This window comes from Centroberyx gerrardi, chromosome 9, assembly GCF_048128805.1.
Source record: "Centroberyx gerrardi isolate f3 chromosome 9, fCenGer3.hap1.cur.20231027, whole genome shotgun sequence".
Classification (NCBI taxonomy): domain Eukaryota; kingdom Metazoa; phylum Chordata; class Actinopteri; order Beryciformes; family Berycidae; genus Centroberyx; species Centroberyx gerrardi.
In genome coordinates, this window is record NC_136005.1 from 21,292,722 (window position 1) to 21,303,710 (window position 10,989).

The 10,989-nt window shown below is 38.6% G+C and overlaps 1 protein-coding gene across 1 annotated transcript; it reads left to right on the forward strand.

The window, feature by feature from the left end:
- Nucleotides 1-855: 855 nt before the first annotated feature.
- On the forward strand, nt 856-4,030 carry LOC139919222 (phospholipase A2 inhibitor and Ly6/PLAUR domain-containing protein-like). Its single transcript, XM_071908887.2, has 5 exons — nt 856-973; nt 1,197-1,310; nt 1,434-1,598; nt 3,069-3,179; nt 3,367-4,030. The coding sequence occupies exons 1-5, from the start codon at nt 925-927 to the stop codon at nt 3,519-3,521; spliced, it is 594 nt and encodes a 197-aa protein (XP_071764988.2). The 5' UTR covers nt 856-924; the 3' UTR covers nt 3,522-4,030.
- The last annotated feature ends 6,959 nt before the right edge of the window (nt 4,031-10,989 follow it).

Sequence of the window (10,989 nt, forward strand, 5' to 3'; positions counted from 1 at the left end):
GTAAATTCGTCATCAGGCATAGGAGATTATTAATAGTGTTATCTTATAACTAGGTGTATGTTTTAATTGCACTGCTATTAACCACTTTAGCCCATCTTTCTTCAAATAAATCCATCTGAAAGTGATTTTCTCCATAATATATATATATTAGAAATGCTATCTTTCCATTTACTTAACGGAGTTAATGATGTCAACCAATTTTTTGTAATTTGTTTCAGGGCTGTTATGTGCAATATTCGAAATAAGTAGAGGTCATTTTCGGAGACTAATGTCTGCGGCTGTAATCCTGAAAGCACATTTTCTGCAGTGAGGAGTAGCTGGTTGTAAAAGATATGAGACATTAACTCACTTATTTCCTTCTCATACAATTTAGGTTTATCACACAAAAATAAAACATGTGCATGATCAGCTACTTCCCTACCACAGTTCTCCAGCATTTGGGTGTGTTATCCTTATTGATTTTTGCTTGTATGTGCTTCTGTTTCAGTTAAGTTTTCATTGCCAAACATTCAGGCACAGGGGACAAGGAAGTGGTTTTAAGTGGGATTTTTGCTTGTGACACCATTCATTTTGAGTAAGAGGTCAAATAAGGCTCAAGCCATGCTGTCACATTTTATTTGGTGCTCCTCTCCTATCATCAAACAACTTAATTCTTAAGGAGGTGGAAATATACTTACGTGTGTAGGTGAAGTGAACTGAAACATTATATTTTTGGCTTAAAGTGAGCGATTGCCAATATGTCTAATTCAAGTGCAGAGCAGCTCATTTCCTAATTTTTGGGCTTCAGCTACAACCGGAAATTATACAAGCACACAGAGTCCTTGTGGTGCATCTTTCTCCCATTTATTCAGAACAGCTGCAGTATATAAGGAAGTGTTACTGTCATCATCCAGGACCGTCTGATCTGCTCACTTGCTCATCACCATGAAGCTGATCCTGACTCTGGCTCTCATGTGGACCCTCTTCAACACAGGTAACTCTGCTCAATTTGATTTCATGATTTAATGATGATTTAGTGATTTCAGAAATCTAAACTATTGGTTCAGAACTGTTTCCTGAATTTACTTTGGCTTAATTATCATTGTGCAAAATGTTTTATGCTTTACTGATGTTGCCTGGTGGAACCATCTGTATTATTATTGTTCTTATTGTTGTACACATCATCATTTCATTCATGAATATTTTCTGTGTTGCAGCTGAAGCACTTCAGTGTCATACTTGCATTTCCGATGATCCTCAGTGCAGAGACACACTCTTAATCCCCTGTTTCTCTGACTCTGACCAGCGGTGTGCAACAGCTGCCTTTAAAAGTGGGTGTAAAAAGTGTAAAAAAAAAAAAAAAGGCATTTCTCGTCATGTTTGTCTTGTTTTTCAGACTTCTGTATTACAGTGTTTTTCCATCAATGTTAACAAATTCTAGTTTGATTTTCTAGCAACTCTGTTGGGAAATTCAACACAGCGCATCGACAAGTCGTGTGTGCCATCCTCCCTCTGCGGTGACGGCACAACATATTCAGGAAACTTTGGGATCTTGGGGAGCCTAGCTGTATCTTTTAAATGCTGCGACACAGATGGCTGCAACTCTGAAACTCTGCCTTGTAAGTAAATTCTTTAGAACAGTGAAGTAGGGGAGAGCAGGGCTAGTTGTCACATGGGTAAGTTGTCTCAGGCTTTATTTCTGAAACTAAATATTTTATTTTTATTTTTTTTATTTTATTTTGTATCTGTTTTTTCTGTTTTTATTTTTTTGTGTGGTGGGTGTTGATTTCTGAGATGAAGTATGTTGTTTTCAATACAAGAGTAAGTTTTTCATGTTATTATTGTATACTGTATATACTTAGGAGTAAATGGAATTGTGTGCACAAACACAGCACTGTTGTTGATGTGACAATATGCCCTGCTCTCCCCTATGATATATTTATGTACATTGTAATTTTATGTTTTCTGATGTGCAAGTGAGGCCACTTGCTGCACAAGCCAAAAGTTTGTGGTTTCAAGTACTAAAATCATATTTATTCAGTAAAGAATCAATGTAAAGCTATTTCTAACCCCCCAAAAAAACATTTTGGATAGTTACAACATGCCCCAAAATCAATGTGACAACATTCCCCACCCAGGCATCCTGACAAATGTCCCTTCTCTGAGCACATATAGCTCAACTAAACTAATCAAATTTATTATCAGGTTTCAGCTGACCCTTTCTTTTATGTGTCACAATGTAGAATTATTTTGATTGCTTTATAAGAAAAAAATGAGAAGAAAACACGAAGATTTTTATTATTTACTTTCACGTATACAAATTGCTTTTATGTTAGAGTGTTTTGACTTAGACTGTTACTGTAACCTGTGATTAAGAAAGCAAATATTTTTTGAATTGGACTTTTGGCTCTAAAATATTTTGTTTCAGAAATAAAGCCACTGAGACAACTTGGCCATGTGACAAATGACCCCGCTCTCCCCTACTGTTAGAAATAGTATCAGAGTTTGTGTTTGTGCATCCCAGGATCCCAGGGACTGGTTATTTTACCTGGTGCATCGATTTCTGAGATTAAGTATGTTTTCAATACAAGAGTATGTTTCCCATATTATTATAGTAGCCTATTTATACTTAAAAGGAAATGGAATTGAGTGCACAGACACAGCACAATTGTCTATGTGACAACATGCCCTGATCTGGGGTAAGCTGTCACAAGTTGTCAAGTGGTATTTCATCAGTAATAACTTTTGCTTCCAGTAAATTATTCAGAACAACACCTTAATCTAGCTAGAAATATATATTGTACCTCAGGAGTAAGGCACTGCTGAGAAATATATCAATGAAGAAAAAGTGTTACGACATGCCCCGGGTCACCACTAATAATTTCTGAGGAAAAAACAATCTTACTCACCAAGGCCTGTTATTGCTTTGAATAGGTTTTGCCACGCTCAAATACAATGAGAAAATGGACGTCTGCCATCTTCCATCATTTTCCCATTTTGTGTCTCCTAAAATTTCTCATGTGCTCCACTAAATTATTGACTGTGACCAACTCTAACAACGGCATGTATCCTACTCTGCTCTATTTCAGTTCCTGCTGACCAGGCCAGTAATAACCTACAGTGTTTCTCCTGTGACACCCCGCAATGCAACAGCAAAATACAATGTGTAGGAGAAGAGAACCGCTGCATTAGTGGGAGAGGTGAGTCCTCATGTTGCAGATGGAGGCTGCACAAAGATTGTGCTAATGCCAGGACAAGTATTGGTTACTAATGCTGCCTTCAAGTGCTCCTCGTAATCTTTTATACTTCTGAGATCTCTAAAATTAGCTAATCAAAGACAATAAAAATTGTATTCATAGTAAAACTTTTTTTTTCTTTCATCTACAGTGACGAATAGAGCCACCATCGTTCCGACCTTTGGCTGTGTGTCTGCAAACCTGTGTGAAGTTGCTCCTCAGCTAGTGGCCATCCTGGCTAACTTTCACTTCATCAGTGGACCAAACTGCTGTCAGGGCAATTTCTGCAACTCGCCTGGGCTGTGAAACTGAGTGTGTTCCCTCTGCTGCTCGGACGCATTACCCTTACTTTCATCTGCTAGAACAGCGCAGGAGGGCGTCCGTATACTGTGTGTGAATAATGCTCAGGTGGTGCACAGACACCAGTGCATGCACATGCATATGCTCACGCGCACGAGATGCTTTTTAGGCACTTACTCTATCAACGCTGTTCAAACTTTCAAATGTTCAGCATATCCAGAGATGGTATGCTCTGTATATTTCTGATTTATAGTTTTAAGTTTAAACGTGATTTTTTGGCCCCATAGAGATGACTGGCAGAATGTTCAGAGACCAGAGCAGGTGGGACCGTTTCTCACTGACCAGAGTTCTCAGCAGAGACTCACTCAGCTCTCTGTCTGTTACAACTACTGCTAAATGTATTCATATCTGTAGCCTACTGTTGATTTTAAGTTTATTCTTCATGTGCAGGAATGTTTGTTTTTGTACTATACTTGTTTACATGATGGCAGCTAATTATTTCTTTAGGCTATATGGATTGTAATCTTAATTTCAATCTCTTCATGCCGATAAAGTTTAAAAAACATGTTAGAGCCTAGGTGTGTTTGTTAGGTGTGTTTCAGTGTTGCTGATATTCAGTTGCTGCCGACAGTCTGTTGCCACTAGATATTTCAGGGGATTCAGAGGATTCTACATTTAAAATATTTTTAATCATACTTTCATTTATACTGTTAATACAACTATTCAGAGTACCAAAGAAATCTGAGAATTATTAAGTCTTCTTGAAAAAAGGATTAATAGCTTCTGCAAAATAAATCCACCATCATAAAATACTTCCAGAAGATAATCTTTATGATTGAAAACATGATTAGCTCACATAGTTAGGCTATCTAAAAATTACAATGACTCAATAATTCACAATGAAATCCAGTGACCTGGAACATGTATTTTATGATGAAAGTGTTTTGTTTTGAAATTCTACTTAGTGGTTTTACTGTAAATGAGGAATAAGTGGATGAAGATTACGTGCATGAGTTTGTAACAAAACTCATCTCAGGTTTTGTGCCTTCATCAATGTGCACAGTGCCTCTCTGTGGTGATCAGGCCAAAACACATTATTCACAGGTCTTTGTAAGGTACAAGATGTCTTTCGGTTTAATCTGCACAAACCGAACTTGTAACGTTAATTTACAAAGATTTGCAGAGTTTGCGCAGATAGCGGAGCTGGGGGCAGGTGGGGATGATTGACAGAGATCATCTCACTGTTTTGTCTCTGTGCATTAGGCAGACAAATGCAAATAAGATAAAAAACCAAAACCAAAAAAAGAAACAACATTTTACCTTATAATGAGACACGACAACTAAATGCCGCAAAGTCTCTCCTGTCCCTTAAAATTGAGGGTTTTGGTTTTGTAGTGGATCATCTCACTGTTTTGTCTCTGTGCATTATATGCACACAAATGCAAATAAGATAAAAAAAAAAAATAAATAACAAAAAACAAGAACATTTTCCCTTATAATGAGCAGACATGGCAACTATGCCACAAAGTCTCTCCTGTCCCTTCCTTCTCAAAGCTGCAGTTGCTTTCTCCCGACCTGAATGCATTTCTATACTGGTCAACCGGTCGTTTTCAGTCCAGAAGGTATAGGCCTATTCCCATTGGCTGGGTGAGTCACAAAGCCTAACAGAAAGAGCCGCAGATTATCTGTGGCATCTCTCTTGACGACTAACAACAGATATTGCTAACGACATATTTGTGTATATTTGTGGGGTGGCTGAGGTTTAAAAGTGACACAGAATCACACATTTCAAAAAGTGATGGGGAAGTGTCCCCAGCATCCCCAGTGTAAACAACGCTTATGATCGAGAAAGATATCCATACACCACCCACTAGGCTACAGCAGATAGAGATGGAGAGTGAAGCTTGGTCCATATGATGCAGTATATTGTGATTGATTTAGGATTATTTTTAACAGAAGCTTTGAAGTTCTCCAGCAGTGGAAGACATCTGAGCAGCTTGATGAAAAGTTATTTTAACCCCGAGTTCAAATCAGGCCCTTTTTAAATATATAAATAATGCAAGTCAAATTTACAATGCTCACTTTCATCTGTCTAAAATGTAGAAATTGAAAATGAAAATCTAAAGGGCAAAAAAGTTGCAAGTTTTCATTGACACATTTCTGCACAGAGGACAAGGAAGTGGTTGAGTGGGATTTTTGCTTCATTCATTTTGAGTAAGAGTTCAAATAAAGGCCCAAGCCATTCTGTCATATTTAGCGCTCCTCGCCTATCCTCAAACAGCTGAATTGTTAAAGGAACAGTTCACCCAAAAAATTCTATTATCTACTCACCCTCATGCCAGTTGAAACAACAAGTGAAGTTTGTTAGTCCATAACACAGATGGAAGTTGTCAGCACAACTCCATAGAAGCTTTCTCCCAAACAACTGAAGTCTGGGACCGATCTTTAGAGTTCCGAAAAGAGCAAAAATGAACGAAAAATATCCATAGGATTACTCCATACAGCTCATGCAGCATAATCCAAGTCTCCTGAAGCCAAACGATCACACAGTGAGCTGTTCGAGCTGTTTGGTGGATACATGCCGAATTTACCAGAACACCCTACCGATTAGTAATAAAGTCTCAAATTATATTTTCTGATGTGTGTTTTTTGTCGATAAGCAAGGAAAAAACAAATTGCCAGATTTTTGAACGGACTTTGGCGTGGTAGGAGGGCCTTCGAACAACAACAACAAAAACACAACTTTGGTCCGCTTCTGTGTTTTGGAATGCAGAAATCTCCACAGTGTGTGCGCCGTGGCTGTTCACTTTGTTTCACTCACTAGGGTAAGATGGGGGAAGACGCCCCCCTTAAGCACAGTATCCATTTATTATTAGCAACATGCTTGGGTATAAGTTTAGCATATACATTATGTTCATGTATGAGCCAATAGACATTTATGGTTAATTCATCAAACAAATATTTGGTTTTGTTGTTATAGCAATATAATAACATAGCATCTTTCCCCAGTAGTGGGGCAAGATGCCCCCCAGGGGCTTCTTGCCCCAGTTATTTTCTGATAATTAAAGACTTCATAATAAATAAACTGCATTTATTTAACTTAGTGTTATTTGCATTATAAAGCCTTAAAAATACTCTGAATACCATTTTAAATGGCCATTTATTGCCTCCATCAATTGAATTCACACACACACACACACACACACACACACACTCACTCACTCTTTCTCTCTGTCTCTGTCTCACACACACGCACACACACGCACACACACACACACACACACACTAACCTACTTCCCACTCAACCTTATTCCTCACAGTCCTCATTCCCCAAATCATTCCATCCAGTAGTCTAGCTAGCTATAATAGCATGGTTTTAGGATTACCTAAAATGAGCAAAAAGAGAAAAAAATAAAAAAAAAATTTTTTAAAAGTAGCTAGCTGTAGCTAAAGTAGCAAGCTAGCTAGCTAGATAGGGAAAATCAGGCTCTAATTTTCCGTACAAATTTGCTGTGGGGCAAGATGCCCCCGGGGGGCTTTTTGTCCCAAATCTGAAGGGGCATCTTCCCCCAAAAGCCCTACTTTAACATTTTCATATATATAAAAAAATCTGTTTGATTTTTTTATGAATATCATATGAATCTCCTTTTTAGATCTCTAAAATTATTTTTGTGTATACCTTTGTCAGAATTCACAAACACTTATTTCCCAGTGGATAAAAATGACATCAAATTGTCTCCAAACAGTTGGCTTCGAATAACTCCTCAACAAGGACAGGTATGTTGACAGTTAAAAAAGAGAGGAACTTGCTAGATGACAAAAACAAGCTGAGATCAAATTTGGCACTATCTGCTGTTCAGAAATGGATTTACAGGTGGGGGGGCCTCTTGCCCCAAGGGGCATCTTCCCTGTGCCGTGGCGTGTATTTCACAGGGAAACACCATAGAAAACACTATAGATGGTCATATCTACATTATATCACCACAGAAGCACAAATATATTAAATGATCAACTTACCAGGGTCTTCACTGTTATTGTTGATTAATCCATCTGCACTGATGCAAGTTTTAAATGCAACACATTGTAGGATGATGATCTATCTGGTTTTGAATTATCACTTGCCTTTTGAAAATTGTGTCTGTTATTGAATTGCCACAAAAGTAAACAAGGATACATGTTTAGATTTGTTTATTTATAGGCTACTTAATTTATTGATCTTCGGTGCACAAACACAGACTTACGCACCTGTAAAAACTGTAAAAAAAAAAAAAATAATTATAGCTGCATGCAGCAATATGGCAACCAGGCTCAGTCTAGTCATTTAGCAGTTTACGGGTGAGAAAAGAAAATTGAATTTCTTAGTATTTATTCAGAATTCTTTGTAAGCCTCTATAAAATCTAAAACAATGGCAAAACAGTTTAGTCAGGGGAAAGAAAGAAAGAAGAAGAGAATGATTTAGTGCATATTAAACCTTTAAAAAAAATTAAAGTTTTGGAATTCATAAAAAAAAAAATCGGGATTTGACAAAAACATTGGAAAAATTCCCATATATACTTAATAATTCTTAAAATATTTCTATATACATGTTTTGAACGTAGTTTATCTGTAAATGTATGCTGAATTTCACATTAATTTATATTTTGTGAACCTTTTAGTACTTTTAGCACTAGACTAGCGATAGCGTACCAACCAAGATATTAAAACTGCCAGTTAAATTCTCACCTCCAGTTCTCGCTGAAGAACGGACAGCCCACTTTGCCTACGTCTCTCCAACCATTTCCTCATCCAAACTCGTCTGGCCTTTCGCTTTCTTCGGCAAACTACTGCAAACTACTGAACACACCAAAGCAGCTGTTCCGCCTCCATGTTTGTAAACATCTGCCTCCTGCCTCTCCATGGTCACGTGAGTTGTTGCGTACAGCAGATCCGTCGGGCAAGATAATCTTAATAATATCTTGTAGTGTGTGATGCACTGTCATTTTCTAAACTTGTAGTGTGAGCTTGTTTGCGATTTGAGAGAAGAAAAACGGTTCTCCTTATGTGCGTGATGCAACCCAATTAAGATTTGAAAACTCATTTATTTGGGGTCTGATCGTCTTTATGGTAAAACTCGTAAGATCACAGAGGAAGCCTTGATAATCATGTCTGCGCTCACAACACATTGGCAGGTGCTTTCAGTTCCCGATGGACAGCTAACAGTTAACAATAATGTTCTTACCCTTTTCTTCCATCGGTTCAAATATTCCTAGGTTGTGAAATGTATTGTTGTGTCCGTTCTGAAAGCGAGTCGGAGCCTACCAGCCTCCACCGCGCTCCAACCAGCTACTGCACAGTCTGCTTGACGCCATGTAACACTTTTTTTTTTTTAATTGCACTAATTGAAAATTTAACCATTTGAAAGGAAAATAGTAGTACAGTTGGTAAATATGACGACTGGGACTATCACCAGTCTACAGAATAGGCTACTACAATAACATGTTATTATGTAACAGCTTTTCCTATGTTCCTTTTCCCTCTTTCTTTTTACATAAGACGTTTCATTCAAGTTTCATTTCTTTATTCTGGTGTAGAGAAATAGCATAGATTGTCTACTCAGTGTACGTTTTAGTCTACAGTGTTCTGGCTTTTACTAGACAGGAACGGGAGTAGCAGTGTGCGCATACTGCCATCTAGTGGCGTTTTTTTGCACTCGTCAGGTTTACATGATTTGGGGAGCGGGTGTGTTCTGATATTTTCTCATGGGTTGGACAGAGAAGCTTATCTTTTATTATGTTCATGCTTGATTCAAACATTTCAAACTAAATTGTTTCAATCTGTCTGCAAACTAACATTAGCTAGCTATGATTATCCAGGATAAACTGCTGTGACATACCATCGGTGGCGGTCCTGCTGCCCAGGAATTTGCCTTTTTAACTCCATCCTTGTAATCTGCCCATTTATTACTTATTTATTGTGTTTATTACTTTTTCTACAAATGTATGGTCTTCCATTGCTGTTGATTACTGTTTAGTTTGAGCTCAGAGAATTAATTGATGTTAGGATAAGAACGTTCCATAATGTTGTCAACTAAGCCAGCGATGGGGTCAAAGTTCAATCCAATTTAAGTCTCAGCAATGGGCGCAATGACCTTCTTAACAATGTCAGATCGCCCGTGGCTGGAAGTATAAACAACATGTCGTTGTCATCGCTGGTGGCGATGATCATAAATCGCTGTACTATGAACTGCCCTTTAACCTCATAATATCGTAAATCCTCTAATATTGGCCCGGGCCTTTATTTACCTCAACTGCAGAGGGTACCAGGCCTTTATTGGAAGCAGGCTTATATTAGAGACAGGCCTTTATTTCTAATTCCCTCTGTTTGATAAGTATATTTGCTCATATTTTAGTACCAAGCCTCCTTGTTTTCTGATCTGCTTCTGTTGGGGTTCGTTAGGTAGATGTTTTTTTGTTACTGCAATGCATTACGATAATTAAGGTAATCGACGACGGCATGCTCCAGAGACTTCCGCCGGCCGAGCCATCTTGTGGCACTTGTATATTTCTTCAAACTACAGTTACAAACAGGCACCGGGAGTTTACCGGTATCCACCGTTGTTTGCAAGTAAGCTGAAGCTAACTGAAGCTAACTGAACCTGGGCGCCGATGTGTTCCCGGGCGTCCGGGGCTTGGATCGGGAGGATCAATGCGGGCCGTGGGCGCGGTGGAGAGGACAGCGGCGGAGAGAGGAGACGGACACGGTGCAGCCATATACTAGGTTTTGAGTCTTGTTTCCTTTGTTTTTTCCCCGGCCTGTATTTGAGGCCGGTCTTTATTTGTTCATGTCGACCACGCCCCCGGCCATTATCGGAGACCTGGCTTTTAATTGACTACAGGATTTACGGTACATTTGAATGATTTAGTCGAGCTATGTGCTCAGGGAAAGGACCTTTGTCAGGAATGCCTGGTTGGGGAATGTTGTCACATTGATTTCAGTGCATGTTGTCACATTGATTTCAGTGCATGTTGTCACATACATACATACTATACAAATAGTTCTTTTTTTTTGTTAGAAATAGCTTTACATTCAATTTTTTCTGAATAAATATGATTTTGGTACTTGGAACCCAAACCTTTGGCTTGTGTAGCAAGTGGCTTCACTGCTGGTCCAGCCTCACATACAGCCACAGAGGGTAGGCTGCATAGGAAGATTACTATAATTACTGTTTTCTTCAAGTGACAAAGAAGCCATTTTAGATCATAAAACATCAAAATACAATGTGCATTAATATGTCATACTGTTAGAAATTGTTTCAGAGTTTGTGTTTGTGCATCCATGCATTTGGGCAATTTCTGCAACTCTGCCTGGGCTGTGAAACTGAGTGTGTTCCTTCTGCTGCTCGGACTCATTACCCTTACTTTCATCTGTTAGAACAGCGCAGGAGGGCGTACTAGGGCAGGCTACGTACCCTGTGTGAATGACGAAAAAATAACA

Excerpts from the sequence above, each read along its gene's own strand:
- LOC139919222 (XM_071908887.2), top strand. The coding sequence starts at position 925 with ATGAAGCTGATCCTGACTCTGGCTCTCATGTGGACCCTCTTCAACACA. Across the intron at positions 974-1,196 it reads GTGGACCCTCTTCAACACAG|CTGAAGCACTTCAGTGTCAT; the intron begins GTAACTCTGCTC and ends TCTGTGTTGCAG. Across the intron at positions 1,599-3,068 it reads CAACTCTGAAACTCTGCCTT|TTCCTGCTGACCAGGCCAGT; the intron begins GTAAGTAAATTC and ends GCTCTATTTCAG.